The sequence below is a fragment of the Neomonachus schauinslandi genome, chromosome 4 (assembly GCF_002201575.2).
Source record: "Neomonachus schauinslandi chromosome 4, ASM220157v2, whole genome shotgun sequence".
In the NCBI taxonomy this organism is placed as follows: Eukaryota; Metazoa; Chordata; class Mammalia; order Carnivora; family Phocidae; genus Neomonachus; species Neomonachus schauinslandi.
The window spans coordinates 178593440-178618605 of NC_058406.1; the positions used below are offsets into that span (position 1 = coordinate 178593440).

A 25166-nucleotide genomic window follows, 5' to 3' on the forward strand; every position below is an offset into this window, starting at 1 on the left:
AAAAGGCTTGACCCCTCCAAGCACATGTGTTTTGTCCCCTCACTGCCCCGTCACCTCCCACCCCGCCCAGAGTCCCCCGCTGCAGCCCCTGGGATAGTCACACCTGACTCCCCTGCTGCATTTCTCACTCTCAAGGCTTCACTGAAGTTACTCCTTCTGCCTTCAGCCCTAACCCTGACCCTGACGCCACTGCACCCTTCTATGACTAGATCACAGGTTGCCGCCTCCCGGAAGCCTGCCAGAGTCCTATCCCGGAACCAACCCACAGCAGTCTGCCTTGATTTTGACCTGTCAGTCTGCCTCTGTAGGAGTCATTTGTCACCACTGTCAACAGTATGGAGGCAACTGCCGTACAGCCCTGAAGCCGTCCTAAGGTCAGTGGACAGACGGGCAGGTCATACTTTCCCATTCTACCGATGAAAAATTTGAGGCTCGGGAAAGTTACACAATTTACTGGAGGTCACACAGATGGCAAAATAAGGATTTGCTCACATGTGAAGGCAGAGCCCACATCACAGCTGTGAGGCCACCCTGCCTCGCTGTGTGGTCATGTGCATGGGCCCCTCCCATCTGGACAGTGAGGTCTTTAAAGGCAGGAGCTGCGTCAGGTCCATCCACTCTTACTTTATGGCAAACCCTCTGGAAATAATGTCAAAGAGCCCAGAACAAGAGCCCTGCTATCCTATCTCCAGTGCCATGGCCCCTTCGTTCCAGGAAGCCACCTCTGGCCTGACGTGACCTCCCTTCAGGTACAAGGAGAGTCAGGGACAGGGCCACACAGTGAGACGTCCCCTGAGGTTTCCTGCTTCCCACTCCAGCCCCAACAAGCAACTATAGTTAAATACAGCAGCTTCAATCAGACGAACTGATTACCATCCAGTCATTTCTTTCTGGCTCAGCAGTTTGCTTGGATATTGCAACAGGCAAGGCCCACCAGGGCTTCCAGAACCGTGTCCTACACCCTCAACCACTTTGGATAGGAAAGGCAGTTGTGGGCACCCCAGAATCTGATGGCCACTCGAGCAGGGCCTGAGGACTGACACGGCAGGGAGAGAAGACCCTGGTGATGTTGGTCATCACTCCCAGCCTCTAATATGGGCTCCTAGTAACAACAGCATGGTGGACATGCTGGTGTCTACCCAGAAGCCACTCCTCCACCCTCTCCTCCTAATAGAACTCCATTCTGTCTGGCTGGCTACGTGCCAGACCCTCGGGAGTGAATCAGAACCATTCATGGTAGCCATTTATGGTACTTCCCTTGGCCTTCACCTCAATGGTCCACGGAAGGGGAGCAGGCGACCTAGTTCTGGTTCATGATACAGAAGGGAAAACATGCTGTCCCTCCTATGGTGCCCAAGGAATCGGTCAGAAGCAGCCTGGCTCTGGTGGATCTAACCAGATGATGGTACACAGGTAGGACCTGAACACCATCTCTTAGGGCGATCATGATTTCATAGACATCAGAATAAAATGGGGGCAGAGTAAAGAGTAATAGCGAAAGCCAGACAAGACTTGAAGCTGCATGATGTGGGTCCAGATTTCAAGTCTTAACTATGAGATGTAGAAGACATGATTGCACTTGTCAAGGCTGAGCTTCCGCGTCTACATCCCAGGTCAGAGGACTCATGTGCATGCAATGCCTCACTTCAGAGTCCTCCAATTACATTCTTTAAAACAGACTTTATTTTTTAGAACAGTTTTCGATTTACAGAAACACGGAGACTATGGTACAGACAGTTCCCATATAACACACGCTCAAGTTCCCCATTACCAACATCTTAGACTAGTATGGTGCGTCTGTTGCAACTGATGGGCCAATGCTGATGCATTCTTTTTTTTTTTTTTTTTAAAGATTTTATTTATTTATTTGACAGAGACACAGCGAGAGAGGGAACACAGCAGGGGGAGTGGAAGAGGGAGAAGCAGGCTTCCCGCAGAGCAGGGAGCCTGATGCGGGGCTCGATCCCAGGACCCTGGGATCATGACCTGAGCCGAAGGCAGATGCTTAACAACTGAGCCACCCATGCGCCCCCTGATGCATTCTTATTAAGTAAAGTTGGTACCTTATTCCGATTTCCTTAGTTTTTACCTGATGTCCTTTTTCTGTTCCAGAATCACATCCCAGCACACTACATTTCATTTAGTTGCCACATTTGCACAGCCTCCTCCCAGCTGTGATGGTCTCTACATCGTCCCTTATTCTAGATGACCCTGACAGTTTTGAGGAGCACTGCCCAGGTATTGCGTAACTAGGCAGGTGTCTTTCTCAGCACCCCTGCTTCCTCAGGAAACCTGAGTCAGGCCGTAGAGTCCCTTTCTCTGCACCCTCCCCCCCGCCTCTGCCTCTTCCCCCCACAATGTCAGTTCCTTTCTTGTAGCACATTAGTCACACATTCTTGTAGAACATCATCCTAATCAGGGCCACAACTTCAAGGTGGAAATTACGAGAGTGACCTCAATATTACTTTTATTCGCGGACATTTTTATCTTAGCAAGACTGCAAAAGAACAGCCATTTATCAGACACTGACCATGAGCCCAAACTAGGTTTTGGACTGTGTTACAACCATTTCATTGAATCTTTACACCAACTATGTGCATAAGCATGGTCCATGTTACAAAGAAGGAAACAAGTCTGGGCTTCTTAAGCCATTCGCTCAAGGTTACTCAGCTGAGCAACGGCACAGCTGGGATTCAAAGTCACTCTTACTGATACTTGTTTCTGCTTCTGTCACTTAAACTGCACACCTCTTGGGGCTGGCACTATGTCCACTGACCCAACCCTGGGCATCTGATGTACCAGGTACAGCATTAGACTTTGGGCTGCAGAGAATGGATACTGGCACATACCAAATGTACAATGACAAAGCCAGCCTCCAACCTTTCTAAATAGCCCAATGCAAGGTTCATCCAGCTGTTGGTTTTATGGTCCCAGTTTCTCTTGCCTCAATTTCAGCCCCTTTCCTTCAGGGTGAGAATAAATCAGACTTTTGAGTTCACAGTCATGGTCACGGCCACACGTGGGGAAAATGAAGGAAGCAATGGTCTTTAACCCTGTATATATGTTGAAATCTACTTTTTGTTGATGGAAATCTTCCCTGACCCATGTTGACAACTTTTCCTGAGCCCCAAGTAGACTCAGTAAACGTATACACTAGAGTGGGTATCGCACCACTACACAATTAGTTATTACCTACCCAATCATGAGCCTGTCGAGGGCAAAAAGTGACCTATCCATCCCTGCCTCCCCTAGTGCCAGCCCAAGGTCTGGCATCTGTGAGGCCTGAAATCAACGTCTGCTGAACAATCAGGCAGAATTCCTTGAGTTCCATCAGCAGACACTTGGAGGCATGGATGTTACACCTAAAGGATTAATATTTCCCCATGAAATCTCTCCCCAACCACATAAGGTGCTAAAATCATGGCACAAAAAAGAGAGTTCAAGAAGAAATCTTGGGGGGGGGGAGCAAGATGGCAGAGGAGTAGGAGACCTGGATTTCGTCTGGTCCCAGGAATTCAGCTGGATAGGGATCAAACCATTCTGAACACCTATAAACCCAACAGGAGATCAAAGAAAAGAAGAGCAACAACTCTCTGAACAGAAAAGCGACCACTTTCTGGAAGGTAGGACGTGCAGAGAAGTGAATCCGAGGCGATATTCGGAAGGATAGACGGCGGGGGAGGGGCCTCCATCGGCGGCTTCTGGCAAGTGATAGAGCCACGGAGCACAAAATCAGAACTTTTAAAAGTCTGCTCCGCCGAGGGACGTCACTCCGGTGGCTAAGGGGGGGGGGGGGGGAACCCTCCGGGACAGTGTGGTCTCAGGACCCACGGGGTCAAAGAAAGACCGGGGGTGCCTGAGTGTGGCAGAGCTCCCAGGTATCGGAGCAGGGAAGCCAGCTGCAGAGGCGGAGCCGAGGCGCGGGCTCTCAGCTCAGGGTTGCCATAAACCGTGATCCGCGGCACAGTCGGGCCACTGCTCCTCCAGCAGGGACCCAACAAGCGGCAGATCCGGGGAGACTCACCTTCCTCCCCCGGGAGGAGCCGCGCGGGAGTGCGCTGCAGGGATCTGCTGGGTTTGGAGACTCCACCCGGGGTCGGGTGCCAGAGATAGAAACGCGCGGTCACAGGCCGGGTGAGCACGGAGTGCGGCTGGAGACCAGGGAGACGGGAGTGACTGACGGCTTTTCTCTGGGGGCTCACTGAGAAGCGGGGCCCCGAGTTCCCGGCTCCTCCGGGGCGGAGATTGGAAGGCCGCCATTTTCACTCTCCGCCTCCAAAGCTGGACGGAAAGCTCGAAGGGAACAAAAGCCCCGGAGAGCAAACCCCAGCAGATTACTTAGCCGGGAGGGGGCAAGGGCGGGGCAATTCTGCCTCCGGCAGAGACATTTGGAAACCACAGCAACAGGCCCCTCCCCAGAAGATCAGCGAGAAAGGCCAGCCAAGACCAAGTTTACCCATCAATGAGAACGGCAGAACTCCAGCGCTAGGGGAATACTGCACATGGAATTCATGGCTTTTTACCACGATTCTGTAGTCTTTCAAAGTTAATTTTTTTTTTAAAGATTTTATTTATTTATTTGACAGAGAGAGACACAGTGAGAGAGGGAATACGAGCAGGGGGAATGGGAGAGGGAGAAGCAGGCTTCCCGCGGAGCAGGGAGCCTGATGCGGGGCTCGATCCCAGGACCCTGGGATCATGACCTGAGCTGAAGGCAGACGCTTAACGACTGAGCCACCCAGGTACCCCAAAGTTAATTTTTTTTTAACTGTCTTTTTTTTTTTTGAATTTTTCTTTTTCCCTTTTTCAACCAACATCTTATCAATCCCTTTTTAAAAAAAAAACATTTTTATTTTTCATTTTTAGAGTCATATTCTATCCCTTCATAGTAGTTACCCGTATTTTTGGCATATATATATAAGTTGTTCTCTCTTTAAAATTTTGAGATAGTTTCTTCTAACAGATCAAAATATACCCTAAATCTCTAGTGTATGGTTTTTTTCTACTCCCCTGCCTGATCACATTCTCTCCTTTTTCTTTTTTCTTAAATCCTCTTCTTTCTTTTTTCAAACAAATTCTTATCAATTCCTTTTATAAAATTTTTTATAATTTCCATCTTTACAGTCATATTCCATCCCTTCATCATATCAACCCTTATTTTTGTACATATGTAAGTTTTTCTTTCTTTAAAATTTTGGGAGGTACTTTCTTCTAACAGACCAAAATACACCCAAAATCTAGTGTGTGGCACTGATCTATATACCAGCCTGATCATATTTGATCATATTCTGTTTTTTTTTGTTTGTTTTGTTCTGTTTTTGTTTGTTTTTATCTTTATCTTTTTCTTTTTTTCTTTTTTTTCTTTTTCTTTTTTCTCTCTTTCCCTTTCTTTTCCCACTGCTTCAGGTCTTTTCTGATTTGTTTAGAGTATATTTTCTGGGGACGTTGTTACCTGTTAGCATTTTGTTCTCTCATTAATCTATTCTCCTCTGGACAAAATGACAAGATGGAAAAAATCACCTCAACAAAAAGAACAAGAGGTAGTACCGACTGCCAGGGACCTACTCAATATGGACATTAGTACGATGTTGGATCTAGAGTTCAGAATCATCACTTTAAAGATACTAGCTGGGCTTGAAAAAAGCATGGAAGTTATTAGAGAAACCCTTTCTGGAGAAGTAAAAGAACTAAAATCTAACCAAGTCGAAATCAAAAAGGCTATTAATGAGGTGCAATAAAAAATGGGGGCACTAACTGCTAGGATAAATGAGGCAGAAGAGAGAATCAGTAATATAGAAGACCAAATGATGGAAAATAAAGAAGCTGAGAAAAAGAGAGATAAACAACTACTGGATCACGAGGGCAGAATTCGAGAGATAAGCGATACCATAAGATGAAACAACATTAGAATAATTGGGATCCCAGAAGAAGAAGAAAGAGAGAGAGGGGCAGAAGGTATAATGGAGCAAATTATAGCAGAGAACTTCCCTAATTTGGGGAAGGAAACAGGCATCAAAATCCAGGAAGCACAGAGAACCCCTCTCAAAATCAATAAAAATAGGTCAACACCCCGACATCTAATAGTAAAACTTACGAGTCTCAGAGATAAAGAGAAAATCCTGAAAGCAGCTCGGGAGAAGAGATATGTAACCTACAAGGGTAGAAACGTTAGATTGCCAACAGACCTATCCACAGAGACCTGGCAGACCAGAAAGGACTGGCAGGATATATTCAGAGCACTAAATGAGAAAAATATGCAGCCAAGAATACTATATCCAGCTAGGCTGTCATTGAAAATAGAAGGAGAGATAAAAAGCTTCCAGGACAAACAAAAGCTAATGGAATTTGCAAACATGAAACCAGCCCTACAAGAAATCTTGAAAGGGGTCCTCTAAGCAAAGAGAGACCCTAAAAGCAACATAGACCAGAAAGGAACACAGACAATATACAGTAACAGTCACCTTACAGGCAATACAATGGCACTAAATTCATATCTTTCAATAGTTACCCTGAATGTAAATGGGCTACATGCCCCAATCAAAAGACACAGGCTATCAGATTGGATTAAAAAACAAGACCCATCAATATGCTGTCCGCAAGAGACTCATTTTAGACCCAAAGACACCCTCAGATTGAAAGTGAGGGGGTGGAAAACCATTTACCATGCTAATGGACACCAAAAGAAAGCTGGGGTGGCAATCCTTATATCAGACAAATTAGATTTTAAACCAAAGACTGTAATAAGAGATGAGGAAGGACACTATATCCTACTTAAAGGGTCTATCCAACAAGAAGATCTAACAATTGTAAATATCTATACCCCTAACATGGGAGCAGCCAATTATATAAGGCAATTAATAACAAAAGCAAAGACACATATTGACAACAATACAGTAATAGTGGGGGACTTTAACACCCCCCTCACTGAAATGGACAGATCGTCTAAGCAAAAGATCAACAAGGAAATAAAGACTTTAAATGACACACTGGACCAAATGGACTTCACAGATATATTCAGAACATTCCATCCCAAAGCAACGGAATACATATTCTTCTCTAGTGCCCATGGAACATTCTCCAGAATCGATCACATCCTAGGTCATAAATCAGGTCTCAACCGGTACCAAAAGATTGGGATCATTCCCTGCCTATTTTCAGACCACAATGCTTTGAAACTAGAACTCAATCACAAGAGGAAAGTCAGAAAGAACTCAAATACATGGAGGCTAAAGAGCATCCTACTAAATAATGAATGGGTCAACCAGGAAATTAAAGAAGAATTTAAAAAATTCATGGAAACCAATGAAAATGAAAACACAACTATTCAAAATCTTTGGGATGCAGCAAAGGCAGTCCTAAGAGGAAAGTATATAGCAATACAAGCCTTTCTCAAGAAACAAGAAAGGTCTCAAGTACACAACCTAACCCTACACCTAAAGGAGCTGGAGAAAGAACAGCAAATAAAGCCTAAACCCAGCAGGAGAAAAGAAATCATAAAGATCAGAGCAGAAATCAATGAAATAGAAACTAAAAGAACAGTAGAAAAGATCAACAAAACTTGGAGCTGGTTCTTTGAAAGAATTAACAAGATTGATAAACCCCTGGCCAGACTTATCAAAAAGAAAAGAGAAATGACCCAAATCAACAAAATCATGAATGAAAGAGGAGAAATCACAACCAACACCAAAGAAATACAAACAATTATAAGAACATATTATGAGCAACTCTATGCCAGCAAATTAGATAACCTGGAAGAAATGGATGCATTCCTAGAGATGTATCAACTACCAAAACTGAACCAGGAAGAAAGAGAAAACCTGAACAGACCTATAACCACTAAGGAAATTGAAGCAGTCATCAAAAATCTCCCAACAAACAAAAGCCCAGGGCCAAATGGCTTCCCAGGGGAATTCTACCCAACATTTAAAGAAGAATTAATACCTATTCTTCTGAAACTGTTCCAAAAAATAGAAATGGAAGGAAAACTTCCAAAGTCATTTTATGAGGCCAGCATTACCTTGATCCCCAAACCAGACAAAGACCCCATCAAAAAGGAGAATTACAGACCAATATCCCTGATGAACATGGATGCAAAAATTCTCACCAAAATACTAGCCAATAGGATCCAACACTACATTAAAAGGATTATTCACCACGACCAAGTGGGATTTATTCTGGGGCTGCAAGGTTGGTTCAACATCCACAAATCAATCAACGTGATACAATACATTAACAAAAGAAAGAACAAGAATCATATGATCCTCTCAATAGATGCAGAAAAAGCATTTGACAAGGTACAGCATCCTTTCTTGATCAAAATTCTTCAGAGTAGAGGCATAGAGGGTATATACCTCAATATCATGAAAGCCATCTATGAAAAACCTACAGCGAATATCATTCTCAATGGGGAAAAACTGAGAGCTTTCCCCCTAAGGTCAGGAACAGGGCAGGGATGTCCACTATCACCACTGCTATTCAACATAGTATTAGAAGTCCTAGCCACAGCAATCAGACAACAAAAAGAAATAAAAGGCATCCAAATCGGCAAAGAAGAAGTCAAACTCTCACTCTTTGCAGATGATATGATACTTTATGTGGAGAACCCAAAAGACTCCACCCCAAAACTGCTAGAACTCATACAGGAATTCAGTAAAGTGGCAGGATATAAAATCAATGCACAGAAGTCAGTGGCATTCCTATACACCAACAAGACAGAAGAAAGAGAAATTAAGGAGTTGATCCCATTTACAATTGCACCCAAAACCATAAGATACCTAGGAATAAATCTAACCAAAGAGGCAAAGGATCTGTACTCAGAAAACTATAAAATACTCATGAAAGAAATTGAGGAAGACACAAAGAAATGGGAAAACGTTCCATGCTCATGGATTCGAAGAACAAATATTGTGAAGATGTCAATGCTACTTAGAGCAATCTACACATTCAATGCAATCCCCATCAAAATACCATCCACTGTTTTCAAAGAAATGGAACAAATAATCCTAAAATTTGTATGGAACCAGAAAAGACCCCGAATAGCCAGAGAAATGTTGAAAAAGAAAAGCAAAGCTGGCGGCATCACAATTCCGGACTTCCAACTCTATTACAAAGCTGTCATCATCAAGACAGTATGGTACTGGCACAAAAACAGACACATAGATCAATGGAACAGAATAGAGAGCCCAGAAATGGACCCTCAACTCTATGGTCAACTAATCTTTGACAAAGCAGGAAAGAATGTCCACTGGAAAAAAGACAGTCTCTTCAACAAATGGTGTTGGGAAAACTGGATAGCCAGGTGCAGAAGAATGAAACTGGACCATTTCCTTACACCACACACAAAAATAGACTCCAAATGGTTGAAAGACCTGAATGTGAGACAGGTGTTCATCAAAATCCTAAAGGAGAATACAGGCAGCAACCTCTTTGACCTCAGCCGCAGCAACTTCTTCCTAGAAACATCACCAAAGGCAGGGGAAGCAAGGGCAAAAATGAACTATTGGGACTTCATCAAGATAAAAAGCTTTTGCACAGCAAAAGAAACAGTCAACAAAACCAAAAGACAACCGACCGAATGGGAGAAGATATTTGCAAATGACATATCAGATAAAGGGCTAGTATCCAAAATCTATAAAGAACTTATCAAACTCAACACCCAAAGAACAAAGAATCTAATCAAGAAATGGGCAGAACACATGAACAGACATTTTTCCAAAGAAGACATCCAAATGGCCAACAGACACATGAAAAAGTGCTCAACATCACTTGGCATCAGGGAAATCCAAATCAAAACCTCGAGATACCACCTCACACCAGTCAGAAAGGCTAAAATTAACAAGTCAGGAAACGACAGATGTTGGCGGGGATGCGGAGAAAGGGGAACCCTCCTACACTGTTGGAGGGAATGCAAGCTGGTGCAGCCACTCTGGAAAACAGTATGGAGGTTCCTCAAAAAGTTGAAAATAGAGCTACCATATGATCCAGCAATTGCACTACTGGGTATTTACCCCAAAGATACAAATGTAGGGATCCGAAGGGGTACGTGAACCCGGATGTTTATAGCAGCAATGTCCACAATAGCCAAACTGTGGAAAGAGCCAAGATGTCCATTGACAGATGAATGGATAAAGAACAGGTGGTATATATATACAATGGAATATTATGCAGCCATCAAAAGGAATGAGATCTTGCCATTTGCAACGACGTGGATAGAACTGGAGGGTATTATGCTGAGCTAAATAAGTCAATCAGAGAAAGACATGTATCATATGACCTCACTGATATGAGGAATTCTTAATCTCAGGAAACAAACTGAGGGTTGCTGGAGTGGGGGGTGGGATGGGAGGGATGGGGTGACTGGGTGATAGATACTGGGGAGGGTATGTGCTCTGGTAAGCACCGTGAATTGTGCAAGACTGTTGAATCTCAGATCTGTACGTCTGAAACAAATAATGCAGTATATGTTAAGAAAAAAAAAAAGAAGAAGAAGATAGCAGGAGGGGAAGAATGAAGCGGGGGAAATCGGAGGGGGAGATGAACCATGAGAGACGATGGACTCTGAAAAACAAACTGAGGGTTCTGGAGGGGAGCGGGGGGAGGATGGGTTAGCCTGGTGATGGGTATTAAAGAGGGCATGTTCTGCATGGAGCACTGGGTGTTATGCACAAACAATGAAGCATGGAACACTACATCTAAAACTAATGATGTAATGTATGGGGATTAACATAACAATAAAAAAATTAATTAAAAAAATGAAGGCAAAATATAGAGAAAAATATGAGAAAACTAAGAGGATTTGTCACCTGCAGACCTGGCATATATTAAATGCTGAAGTATGTTTAAGCTTAAGGGACACCATACACAGCGGCTACACAGCGGATACTTGATTCTTCAATAAAAAATGAAAAACATAAATGGTAAACATATTGGTAAAAAGAAAACATTTTTTCTCTTAATTTTTTTGGTAAAAAGAAAACTTGTTCTCTTAATTTTTTTAATGTACATAAGACTTTTTAAAGCAAAAATTATTGCATTAGATTTTTGTGGGACTGGCAATGCATGAATTGTAAATATATGGCAATGCATGAATTGTAAATATATGATAACCATAGCAAAAAAATACAATTGTACTTTTTATGCATTTGAAATAAAGTGGTACAATATTAACTACAAAAAAAAAAAAGAAGAAATCTCAACATTCCCTCTATCATTCCAGAATCTTGAAGTGTGAATGTTAATTACTTCCCCAGAAAACCAGAAAGGAGGCAAAGGATGAAAGTCATGGGATCACACTTTACAACCATGATCCTTCCATTTTCTCAGCAAAAGATGTGTTTGTAAGAGCAACTGGAATATCTATTTTCATCTTGTTTTGAAAATGCTAATGTTTCTCACGTTATAAATTAGTAAGATTCTTCATTCTTTGAAAGTATTGCAAAAACCACTCAGAATCATAGTGTCAGCAGGACTGAAGGTCTCCAGGCTTATTTTAAGCAACTCTCCTGTTCTATTTTGTGAAAATTTCTAATATGTGAACACACGATAATCTCAACAGGAGACAGCTCCTTCCCCCAAAGGGTATCACAGACAATGGTTTCATGGTGCCAGGTTTGAGAATTCTGGCACACAGAGGAGCTCAGAAATGTTAGCTATCGCTAGAAACCAGGCACTGAACTGACATATTTACACATACTTTTATTTCAGATTTTTTTTCTTGAATGACTGTCCTAAATGAAAAATTAATGACGGGGAAAAGCACTACAAAATTACCATGACCCTCAGGCCACAAAGACTTCCTTTACTTAAGAACCACTGAGAAGACATAGAAACACCTGTGAACTCATATCACGATATTTCCTTCACTTAAACAATGTGAGTAGCAGTCATGGCCGGTCCCCTCCCATTCTGCTCCAGAACCCACTGGCAGCACCTGCCAAACGTGGCCTTTGACAAATACCTTTGACAAACAGCCCAAATTTCCGTCGAAGGGATTTCTCTGAGAGGTAATATCACGGAGCAGCCCTGAGCCAGGGATGGATGGAGTTTGAGGATAATTGTGCATCTTTCCACACTGCAGTCCAGGGTCCCCAGGGGCTGAGCTTTAAGGACCCCATGGTAACCTGCTTGAAAATGCGTCCTCCAGCCACTTTCTCCTTTCTGTCGGATTTCCCTGCCTCTCCCCTGTTTTAGTTATTTCTCTATTTTTTTTTTTTTGAATCACCTCCTAAATTGTGCATTCTCAATAGGAATGGTATCATCTTCAAGGGGGGCAAAATCAGTTCTTGGGGGGAATGGGGCTAGGTGAAAAAAATCTTACTCTTTTTATATATCAAGCTCAGATATACACACAATCTACAAAGAAATATGCAATATACCTGTGGCATTAAAATGTCATGGGTGGGGGCAATTAGGGGAAACATGTCTTAAAAACTCCTCAAAGAGGAGATAGTGAAAACAAGATGGGATAATCCTGTGTTAAATAAACCATTTGTCCTGAGCTCTTTGGCTCAGAGAGCAACCAGAGGAACACTGGCTAAGATCCAATGCTAGCACTCTGCTGAGCACTTGCGTGAATTACTTCATTTAATCCATTCAACAACCTGTAAGGCAGGGAGTATTAGGTCCATTTAACTGATTAAAAGTAAAATGACTTGTTAAGGCTACAGAGCCAAAGAGCCGAAGCCTCAGGGTTAGAACTCTGGGATCCTGGGGCTGGGCTCTCAGCCACACGTTAGGAGAACCATCTCGAGTGTTAAGCCAACATGGCACGGGGAAGCAACTCTACAAATGTCAGTTCCTCTTGTTAATGAAAATAAATCAGGTTTCCATGAACGGACCAAACGGCAGTGCTGTCCCATATGTGACAGTATAACAACCCAAACGGATAAAAACATTAGTTACAAGATGCTGGTTTTGAATGCTCCAACTCCGTGCTGACCTCAATGGAAAGCAGAGACTACTTGATACGACTCTTGGCAGAGGGCTAGAGGGTGGGGGGTGGGGGGGGGGTGGGGAAAAGGTGGTCTGGGTATTGGGAATTTTAGCAGAAGAGAAATCCTCCTTGGCAAGAGGCCGCCTGGAACCTGTGTATGGACTCCAGATCAGCCCTGCCCCTGGCTTTCCTCTTTCTTCTGTTCATTTGATCCAGACCCTAAGCCAGTGTAACCCAGAAGAATTCAGCTGTAGCAAAACTTCTCCATTGGTACACAGCTGTTGGAGCATCATGAGCAGAAGCTGACGTGGCTGCATGGAACCCAGCCTTGGAAGAGGACCCGAGTTCAGGTCCTTCCTTTGTCATCAGCATGACTATAGGCAAGTTTTTTTTTTTTCTTTCCATTCTGCATTTATTATTATTTTTTTTATTCTTATGTTAATCCCCATACATTACATCATTAGTTTTAGATGAAGTGTTCCATGATTCATTGTTTGCGCATAACACCCAGTGCTCCATGCAGAATGTGCCCTCCTCAATACCCACCACCAGGCTAACCCATCCTCCCAACCCCCTCCCCTCTAGAACTCTGTTTGTTTTTCAGAGTCCATCGTCTCTCATGGTTCGTCTACCCCTCCGATTTCCCCCGCTTCATTCTTCCCCTCCCGCTACCTTCTTCTTTTTTTTTCTTAACATATATTGCATTATTTGTTTCAGAGGTACAGATCTGAGATTCAACAGTCTTGCACAATTCACAGCGCTTACCAGAGCACATACCCTCCCCAGTGTCTATCACCCAGTCACCCCATCCCTCCCACCCCACCCCCCACTCCAGCAACCCTCAGTTTGTTTCCTGCAATTAAGAATTCCTCATATCAGTGAGATCATATGATACATGTCTTTCTCTGTTTGACTTATTTCACTCAACATAATACCCTCCAGTTCCATCCACATCGTTGCAAATGGCAAGATCTCATTCCTTTTGATGGCTGCATAATATTCCATTGTATATATATACCACCTCTTCTTTATCCATTCATCTGTCGATAGACATCTTGGCTCTTTCCACAGTTTGGCTATTGTGGACATTGCTGCTATAAACATCGGGGTGCACGTACCCTATAGGCAAGTTTTTAAGGGCTCTGGACCTCAGTTTCATCTTCTCTACCATTCCTTCCAGCTCTGAAGTCCTCTGAGGTCTATAATCGGCCAAGTGCCTCTCTCGGTGCTGGGTCCATAAATCCCATAAACTGCTATTATGTAATTACTGCTGATCAGTTTGATTAGACTTGCTGATTACTAAGGCCTTCTGGTTCCATTCTCTGGACTGACATCACCAGGTGGAGAAGCATCCATGACTGATATATGTGGGGTGAGATAAAGCAAAAGCTGGGATTCTAAGAAAGGGTAGGAGTAGGGAGATAAACAGTGTGATAGTGCTAAGTGATTTTCCATTAGTACAGATGGTCGGGACTGGATGAACACATTCCCCTAGTGCAGTATGTTGGATAATATTTCACCCCATCCCTTCAAAAAGACACCCATAATGGCAGAAACGGGCTTGAACTGCTAACGAAAGTTTACAAAGAATCTAAGGGTCAGTGGCAAAGAAACTCTGTCAGGCTGCCTACTCCTTAAGAAAGCCAGATGTGGCAAAAAAAAGAAGGGATTTGCTCTAAGAATTTTTGTTACTCATATGTATAAAGCAGGAATCCTATTGATGTTGCCCAAGGAGGGCTATAATAAACTATGAAATGATGCAAAAACATTGCTTATAATTGATATGTTGGGCTTATATGCCCCAACTCAACTGTTACAGTCTTAGAGGGTCCAGACGATTTTACACGTCTCTGGAAGGAGGGAGGATGGAAGAGAGGAAAAGGAGATCCTAGCCCAGGTCTTCAGCAAGGAGAGAAGCCCACTACAGGAGGAACCCAAGCAGAGCCAAGGTATGGCATGTTCCATGAGCCAACTGCTACATACACACTTTTATTCTTCATAAACTACAAGCAAAAAGCAATCTTATTCCTGAATTATAACCTAGTTTGTTCTCCCAAGAGCACATTTCAAACAAACTCCTCTATTCCTCTGTGGCAGAATGCAAAGTCCCATCCAACAAGACCACAGTTTGGAAGGCACCATATCTGCATCCTATGACACCAGCATAACCAGAGGTGGCCCGAGACCTTAGTATTGACATCACCTTGTCACCTGCAAACCTCTTCCTCGTCAGTGTCCCCAAAGGTGAGCACCTTCCATCCCTGTGGATGTGCATGCTGAGTTAGATTGCTGATGGGTTCCTGGTATCAGGTAATGCATAACAACAGCAATGTGGCAAATGTGTGCGTGGGCAGATTCTCAGACCCAGACAGAGAGGTCCCAACCATGGACTCATCTGATCCTTCTAGAGCTTTAGGGAAATGCCACCATAGTTCCCAAAGCATTCCCTCACACATTTTCTCCCGGGATTCTTACATCAATCCCATGCAGAAGGCATCTGCAGATGATGGGACTAGTGAGGTGTCTGAACCACATGGCTAATGCAATTCTCCTAACAGCTCACCCAATGCACTTCTCACAAACCCACAGCTGTCTTGGGCCACCCCAGACCAGAGCCACATGGCACCGTGTCTACAAAGGGTTTTTAATCAATCCACACTGGAAGACCTTTCCCTTGCTTCTTTTTACATTGCTCAATTTTAAAGAGATGTAACAAATTCTCTTTTCATTCTGTCAAAACTTCAAGACCCAGACAAAAAAAGAGAGAGCAGGACGTTGATTCTTTGGAAAATACCAGAGGATCCCCATTGACCTATGAAACTTTCAAACATAGATGGAATTATTTTTCATGAATACAAACTTGAACGGGGGAGCTTCCTAATAACACAAGAATAATAATGGAGTATCCAAGTTAATTGCATGTAGCCTTCGGTTCTCCAAGCAGGAGAGGAAGGCTGGTCATCAACTGGACAAACAGTAGGACCTTCATCTTCCCTCCAGTCTCGTAAATCTCCTTTGGAGGAATCTCCTTAACACAACACAGGAGGCTCAACAGTGCATGCCCTTTCTGCCTACCTGGTTCCTCATTTGCATACTATTACTGCATTTGCTAGACTACTCAAATTTAGTTGTTTCAAGTGTCTCCCTCCATAGGAGAATTACGGCTCATCTGCCTCAACAGCCTGGCACACAGCTTGGCACCTGACTCAGCGTGTGCAGCTTTGACACGAATGACATTGGCCCACTAAGCTATACCTCTGTACTGTCTGTTGGCATTACCTGGACAAAAGCCCAAGGTGGACAGGAACCTCAGGTACGTTCTATACAGAATCCATGAACCAAAAAAGCCTGTCCAGCTCGGCCAATGGTTCTCAGGCCTGGCTTCATATTGGAATCACTTAAGGACCATGCCTGGACCCCCACAGACCAACGGCATCAATTTCTGGGGTGGGGCCTGTCATCTGTTTTCCTATATGTGCCCTGTGCTGTTTGTGTGCATTTAGTCTTTTTTTTAAAGTACTTTTAACTTTTTGGGTTTTTTTTAAAACTTAAAGTTAAGAGTACTATAATACCCATATACATTCTCTTCACTGTGATCTTCCGACTGTTAATATTTTTGCCACAAGTGCCTCCTTCTCTCTCTTCTGTGGGTATGTGGTATGTGCACATTTACATGTTTGCATGGTCTGTATGTGTGCCCCACATTGCAAAGTAAGTCGTAGGTATCATGACACTTGACCACTAAAGATTACACCACGTGGCTTGTAAAAAATAGAACATTCGCCTACGTAGCCACAATGCAATGGCCACACTCAAGAAATTAAATTTTGACATAATGATGTTATCTAATATGGAGTCCACATTCAAATTTTCTTCACCTTCCCTATAATAATATCCTTTATTGTTATTTATTTTTTTCAATCTGGGATCCAATCAAGAATCATGAAAGTCACTTGTGTGTTTTCCAGCTTTACTGAGACATAACTGACATATAACATCGTGTAAGTTTAAGATGTACCATGTCATGATTTGATACATACATATATAATGAAATGACTACCACATAAGGTTCAGAAACATATCCAGCACCTCACACAGTTACCTCTGTGTGTGTATGTGTGTGTGATGAGGACTCTTAAGATCTACTCTCTGAGCAACTCTCAAATATACAACACAGTATTGTTGACTATAGTCTCCATGCTGTGCAGTAGATCCCCAGAACGTGTTCACCTTATAACTGGAAGTTTGTACCTTTTGACCATCTTCACCCAATTCCCCCCAGGCCCCAGCCACTGGCAACCACCCATCTGATCTCTGTTCCTAAGTTCAGTTTTTTAAGATCCCACATATAAGTGAGACCATACAGTATTCGTCTTTCTCTGTCTGACTTAGTTTTCTTAACATAGTAGCCTCAAGGTTCATCTGTGTCCATGTCATTGCAAATGGCATGATCTCCTTCTTTTTCATGGCTGGACAGCATTCCATTGTGTGTATATACTACATTTCCTTTACCCATTCATGCATCCGTGGACATTTAGACTGTTTCCTTGTCTTGACGGCTAAACATTTTGCTGCAATTAGGGTTCACATGTTATCAAAAGTAAGATAGTGCTTACATTTCCTTCAGACAAATCCCCAGAAGTGGAATTGCTGAATCATCTCATAGTTCTATGTTGAATTTTTAAAGGAACTTCCATACTGTTTTATGTACTGTGATAACTGTATACCAATTAAATTCCCACCAACAGTGCACGAGAGTTCCTTTTTCTTCATATCCTCGCCAACACTTGCTATTTCATGGTTTTCTGATCATAGCCATTCTATCACCTCTCTGGGGGTTTTCATTTGCATTTCACTGCTGGTGAGCAGGTGTTGAGCACCTTTTCATGTACACATTGGCCCTCTGTGTATCTTCTCGTCTATTCAGGTCCTGTGCCCATTTTTTAACAGGATCATTTGCTTTCTTGCTGTTGAGTTGTAGGAGTTCCTTATATATTTTATATATTAAGCCCTTATCAAATATAGGATTTGCAAATATTTTCTCCCATTCTGCAGGATGCCTTTCCATTCTGTTGACTGCTTCTTTTCTGGGCAGAAGCATTTTAGCTTGATGTGGTCCCACTTGTTTCTGTGCATGCACTGCATTTGGCTGTCATATCTCTTTGAGCTCCTTTAACTGAGACAGTTTCCTTATTTGTTCTTCTGACAGGGACCCTTTGGAAGAGACTGTGCCAGACATCTTGCAGGATTTCCCACAATGTGAATTTGTTTATTATTTCTTCATGATTGTATTCAGGTCATTTTAGGCACGACTGCAGGTATGTTGCTCATTTCCACTGAATTATTCAAGAGGAGGGTAGGGTGCGTTGTATTAATTATGCACAAGTTCAATGACTGGTTCAAGAAATGTCTGCCAGATTTTCCTTAACGTCCCTTCTTGCCTAGGTGATTCACATGTATATCAAAGTTTGAAACATCTTACTGTTACTCCATGTGTACAAAGCCGGCAGACCAGCCGATCTGCTTTCCCCTGGGGATTTTTTTTCAAAGTAAGCTCTACGCCAAACATGGGGCTCAAACTCAGGACCCTGAGATCAAAAGTCTCATGTTCTACTGACTGGGCCAGCCAGGCTCCTCTCCCCTGGGGACTTTTCAGAAAAGCAGCTGTACAAAGCGCCTGACCCAGGAAGGTAGAGTTTCAGTCTCTGCTACCTTTCTTCTGCATCGTCTGCCATTGGGGACAACAGTGACATGATGAAGACAGTGAAAGAGGTGGGACACTCCTGCGGGGTCCCAGCTCTACCACTTAGGTAGCTCCAAGCATCCGGACAAATCACATAACTTTTCAGAACCTGTTTTCAGTTGTAAAGGAGAGAAAATGTACCCTCCCTTCCAGCACCGACAGCCACCTGCGTGAGCCTGGCTCCTGGACAGTGAGATACCGGGCACCTGGGGTCACAGACCCTCCCAGCGCACCGCCTCACTGGGGTCCAGACACCTGCGACTGTGGGCGCTTGCAATCAACCCCTTCCTTGACTTTTTCATCTGATTCCAGTGGTTTGCAAGCATCATAAAAAACAAAAGCCAGGAATAAGGCAAGGAGTTCAGAAAAGGAAAAGAAAATAAAACAAGGTTATTAGAGAGGGGAGAGGGGCATGGGTTTGATGAGAGGGGCAAGAGGAAGGCAGATTAAAATAGGATTGAGAGGAGAAGCAAGAAGGAAACAATATTTACTGACTATCTTCAGTGTGTTGGGGGAGGTCACTGAGAAGACGTGACCGCAGGGTGACCCTCGAGTTGGACCTCACCACCTCCCCCGTTCTTGGACCGTGCGCTCCCTCCTCCACCGTTCCCACAGTGGGAGCTGTTCCAAAGATGCAGCCTTGAGAGTAAGGTGCTGCTGACACCGTCTGTATTGGGTATGTGACCAAACCCCATTAAGGACACTCTGAAAACCTTTAAGATTCTGGAGAGTGGGTGGGAAGACCTGCTCATCTTTCAGTGTCCAAGACAAGCCTCACATATAAGTCCTCTTGCTTATGAAACCTGCCACTTAGGGATCTGGAGTGGCCCTCCTCTTACTTCCCTCTCCCCTTGCCCTCTGTCTGCAGAGGGGGCCAGTTTCGGATTTAACCTGGGGAACGCCCAAGGTTGCAAACCAACATAAGGCAATGTTTAGGTGTTGTATATCATCACCTCAATTAAATTTCACAAGAACCCCGGGAGGTAGGCCTGACTATCTCCATATCAGAAATAAAGAAACTGAGGGGCGCCTGGGTGGCTCAGTTGGTTAAGCAACTGCCTTCGGCTCAGGTCATGATCCTGGAGTCCCGGGATCGAGTCCCGCATCGGGCTCCCTGCTCAGCGAGGAGCCTGCTTCTCCCTCTGACCCTCCCCCCTCTCATGTACTCTCTCTCATTCTCGCTCTCTCAAATAAATAAATAAATCTTAAAAAAAAAAAAAAGAAAGAAAGAAACTGAAATCCAGGAAAGTGAGCAAATTACTCCAGGTCACACAGCCAGAAAAGAGCAGACTGGATTAAACCTGGGTCTTACTCCAAAGACCATGCTCTTACAGCTGAATAAAGATTGTCACAATGATACCGCACCTCACACCTGTCAGGAGAGCTATTATCAAAAAAAAAAAAAAGACAAAAACGGAAACAAAATCAAAACCAAGAGAAACAGTGTTGGTGAGGATGGGGAGAAACTGCAAACCTTGCACGCCGTGGACGGGAATGCAAAATGGTGGAAACATTGGAATGGGGGAAACAATGGAAAACAATATGGAGGTTCCTCAAAAATTAAAAATAGAGCTACCATATGATGCAGCCATCTCACCTTTGAATATGTATCCAAAAGAATTGAAATTGGGATCTCAGAGATATTAGCACTTCCAGGTTCACTGAAATACTATTCATAATAGCCAAGATGTACAAATGAGCTACATGTCCATCAACAGATGAATGGAGAAAGAACATGGAATACTGATCAGCCTCTAAAAAAAGGGACTGTAGATCTTCCAGTCAATAGGCTAAGACCACCAGCCAAGCCCTTACATTCCAGAGCAGCTGCTGGGTCCTTGTGCCCCACCTCTCAGCCTTGCCTGCCACCTCCCCCAACCTGGTCCCCAGGGGCCAGCCCACCTCTGAATGCAAACGGGAGGTATTTCCTATGACCATGTCCCCTTGGTCCGTCAACAGGTGAGTGAGTGATGGCTGCAGGGAGGTGGTGAGAGGAGCAGAAGGTTTGTGCAGAGAGTCCATCCAACAATAGCACCAAGAAGAAGCCAGCATCTTTCTGCTGACAGGCTAAGGAAGGGGAGTCCCGGGACAATGTCAGAGCACCACAGTGGTATGTGCTTTTAAGGAGACCCCTATTCAGAATCAACCAATGAATATTCAGTGCCTGGTGTTGGGCTAATTTCATTCATACACTTGAAACCTGAACACCACCCTGTGACAGGGGCCAATCCCAACCTCCGGGCCATGCAAAATCACAGAGACCTCAGGTGGTCCAGATGGGAGCTCCAGATCCAGCACTTTCTCCACAACAGCAGGATCCTTTTCAGGCTCAGGAAGCAGAGAAGGGATCAGGCTCACTGGGGTCAAAGCATGGTCTCCCACCCTGTCCCCTCCTCCCCTTAGTCCATTTTAAGACTTCTGCCAGCTATTCTTTTCACTAAAATCCTATAATGCTGACTGTACCTACTTGTGGTGGTGATGGTGGTGATAACATTAAAACCATTCACAGCAAAGTCTCAGTGAGTCTGAGAGTATTCTTTCACTCACCCAGTCAATCAGTGCTTATCCAGTAACCACCACGGACCCCACAGCCTGCCAGAAACAGAACACCAAAGAACACCATGGCCCTATTCCCAAGTAGCTCTTGGTTCAATGGCAGAGATGAGCAAGCAGATCAATCTAATGTAATGTGCAAAATCCTACAGCTAGGGACATTGCAGAGGAGGGCAATTCTAGCTCAACCTGCGGAGGGGGTGGCGGGGTCAGAGAAAAGCTTCCCAGAGGAAGCCACATCAGAGCTGGGCCAAGGTGAAAGTGAGTAGCCAGGAAAAAATAGGGATGAGCATTTAAGGCAAAGGGAGCAGGGTTAGGTAGGGTGGGGGTCTTTGGTCTCCACATTTGCTGTATTCTACCTTCAGGACAGGAGCGGTGGGGGGGGATGGGAATCGCATCTCATGGGTCCGATTCATTAAAAAGATAAAATAAAAGTATGCACTAGATTGTGAGCCCACGGTCAGCCCAATTTCCCGGCCCCCTTATGCCATTAGCTACAGCCCAGAACAGGATAACGGACGCTTCGAAGCACGAATTACAGTGCCTTGCAAAATCCTGAATCATCAATGAAAAGTTCAATTTGTTCACTTGACTGCACTTCCTGCTAAGCTGGAGGGGGGATGCACAGTGTATCCACTGACTGGGTATGCTTCAGTATTAGGAGCTCACACCCAGCCCAGCATGCTTTCCTGTATAATTCCCAATGAGTCAGAACCTGCAATCCCACCACCGCCTTAGCCCACTCCGCATTTCCTGAACACCGTGCTTCCCTGGGTTCCGACTAGCCCCTGTTTTGTTTCCAAACCCCATTTCTAGCCATTAACAGCTGTGAGCTAGCAAGTGAAGGCGGAGGTGTTCTTAGGAGCCCTGTGTTATCAATGGGCAAGGGGCACCCAGTGATGCCCAGTGAAATACTCAGAGCCCTGCAACTGTTGGCAGAGGGTCAGAACTGGGATCCAGCTCAGAAACACAGTTGGCCCACTGCATTCAGATGTGAGCAGCCAGAACAGCAGCTGTGCGATCTTGGACAAGGGGTTTCACTGAAGTTTTCTTACTCTCATCTGTAATATGTAGACAGTAATTCCCACCTCATAAAATCCTGGAGAGAGTTCAATGAAATAAATGATTTGCATGTGTGAAAGCATCTGGCTAGGTCTTCACCTCTTCCTTATGCCACGCTCTCAGATTTTCCTGGTCCTCTCTGGGAAACAAGGCTACAGGTTTGGGCGTTCTCAAACCTGCTTCTGCGTGATGGAATAATTCGAAAGAAGGATAAAATCGAGGCTCCGTCAACAACAGGCCTTAGCTATCCCTCCCCCAGGGGTAAGGCAGGCAGGGCAGGGGTGTTGTCTGGGAATGGCGGGAGGTGAAGAAAGAGGGACCCCACAAACTTCAGTGAAACCCCAGGTTTGGAAGTCAGCCAATAAATAGTGAACGCCATTTACATGCAGAAGGACACGCTGAGTCTCTTTATGTATGGGGTGCACTCAGATCCGAGCTTTTTTTTACTATCACATTCCAGTTTCAATTTAACTAATCACTTAATTTAACTGAACCCCCTTCAGTTCAGTTGAACTAAACACAGTGCTAGAAACAGAGATGAATATATTTTTCATCCCTTTTTACCACCTGAAGAAAGCAAATGGAAGAGTAACCCTTGCTAGGCCTTCTCTCCAGCCACGAACACCTGCAAATTCAGGAGGAAGTGGATGCCAGAGGCTGGACCATCAGGAATCCATGTTCCTGGCTGGATGCCCCCTCCTTCCTGCCAGTTCCTCAGCTTCAGGGAGGCACCCTTTCCAGGCTTCTGCAACCTCTCAGAAGAAACCTGTTGCCAAGTCTGAGGTCCTGGGCAGACGCCCCCACCTGGTGGCCAAACCTGGAAAAGCCATTGCAACCAAAGATGATTGGCAGGTAGCAACTCCAAGGCTCCCTGAACTCCCTGGGACCACAACAGTCGTGGTCAGTTGGAGGAGGGCACAGAGGAATATCCACTACTAAAGGCACAAGAAGGGCCAAAGTTATGGCCAATTCCCCGCCCAAACCCTGATAACGTACAGCTTCCCAAGAAGCAGCCATCAGAATGACTAAGCCACAGACAGGAGGCAAGGGGCAACTGGAGATGCCCTGCCGGCCCTGAGCTGTAGGCTGACAGCTCTGATTTTGTCTCCTAGGTGAGAAGTCACCACTACCATCCTCCCCCCCACTCCCTCAAGTGCAAGAAGATTTCCTGTCCCGAGTGTCAGTGCAGAACGGGGTTCCGTCTTCCTTCCCTGGCAATGCATGTTCATCCTGACTAGCAAGGAGATGCTTTCTAGGGGAAGGGTGCCTGGGGTCAAACCTCCAGCCCAAGCCCCATCACATGGCCCGCACCCTTGTCCAGCCAAAGTGAGAGAAGGGGACAGCAGTTGATGTTGAGGGGATATCAGGACCAAATCATCGAGGTACCTCAGCCAAAATAAGCCCCGGACCTGATCCCCTGGCACTGTTAAGCCCCAGCTCCTCTGTCTAGGCTGGAGCCTGAGATATTCTCATTCTCTTATATTCTCTCTCCTGCTCATTAACTTCCATAAAAATAATCCAAAGATGCACATTTTGACCAGTCCAAGCCCCCAACTAGGGCAACACCAGGTTCTATATCAGGATGGAGCCCTAAGAAGGGTAGCACAAGCAAGCAACTGATACCCGCGCTCATGCGCGCGCTCGTGCACATACGCGCGCGCGCACACACACACACACACACACACACACACACACCACTATGGGCAGTGTACCACTCCCATCCCTAACTCCAGGATGCATCATCTAAACTCAGTAGCGATCCCAGGAGAAGGGACCCACCCCAAGCAGAAACACAGAGCGTATGGGAGGGATCCGCTTTATCCTGTTCATCCTCCACGTTAATTGGAAAAACCACATCATTCTTTTAAGCTTCAATACCAACATCCGGAGAAGGTGCCATAAATGCGCACCCGCGCGCGCACAAACACGCCAATCCAATCTCCAAATTAGCTGGGGAACCACGCTTGAATCTTTGAAGCCCTGGTGTCCAACACCCAGAGAGTGGCTCACAGACACACGGACACACACAGCGGAGGAACACGGAGGACAGACTGGTCTCCTCCTCAGCCCACCGGCGCCCCTGGGCTTTAAGGCCCCACAGCCGTCCTGGCTCCAGCCCCCACCCCGAGCCCCAACCTGCGCCGCCGAGCGGCTGGGTACTCACACGAGCGCGTGGTAGAGCAGCGCCCAGCCCCGCGGTCTCTCGAGGGCGTCGTAGATCAAAGTTTGGACGCGCCGGTACTTGGCGTTGTTCCTCTTCACAGGGCGGCTCAGGGGGGTCTTGGCCAGGAGCCCGATGCCCTGCGGGGTCCTCCGCAGCCCCTCGTCGCGGCCGCCGCCCTCCAGCAGCAGAGTCCCGTCTTTGTCAGCTCCGGCCCCGAGCGCCAAGGTGACTTGCTCCACGTCGCCCGGCGCCAGCCCCACTTTCCGCTCCTCGTCGCCGGCCACCGCCGCGTCCCCTCCGGCCGGGTTAGCGGCCCCGCCGCCGCCGCCCCCGTCGCCGCCGCCGCCAGCCGCCCCCGCCGCCCTGCGCGCCTTGAGCCCCATCTGCCTCGCCCCCGCCGGCCGCTTCGCCTTCTCCGCTGCTGCTCCGGGAAGAAGGGGCGCTCGGGGTGCGTGGATGAGGCGGCGGCGGCGGCTGCAAGCCCGGGAACTCCAATGCCATGATCCGCGCGCCGCTCCCCACCCCCCCAAAAAAGCAAGCAAAGGCGGGCCCCCCGGGGGGCAGGGGAGGCCGGGCAGCGGGAAGGGGTCACATCCCGCGCGGGTCAGCCGCGGGACCCCGAGGGGCGCGGGCCGGGGACTGCGGGGAGCGGGCGAGGGCGCGCGAGGCTGGCGCGGAGGCGCTAGGGCGCGCGGCGGCGGGAGCCTGGCACC

At 45.7% G+C, this 25166-nt stretch overlaps 1 protein-coding gene across 1 annotated transcript in view; it reads right to left on the reverse strand.

Moving 5' to 3' along the window:
- Positions 1-24954, reverse strand: part of KCNQ3 (potassium voltage-gated channel subfamily Q member 3) — a 297016-nt gene extending 272062 nt beyond the window's left edge. The window contains exon 1 of the mRNA XM_021688465.1: positions 24454-24954. Coding sequence (XP_021544140.1) covers positions 24454-24836 — 383 coding nt within the window. The 5' untranslated portion in view covers positions 24837-24954. The remainder of the gene's footprint in view (positions 1-24453) is intronic.
- Positions 24955-25166: the final 212 nt, after the last annotated feature.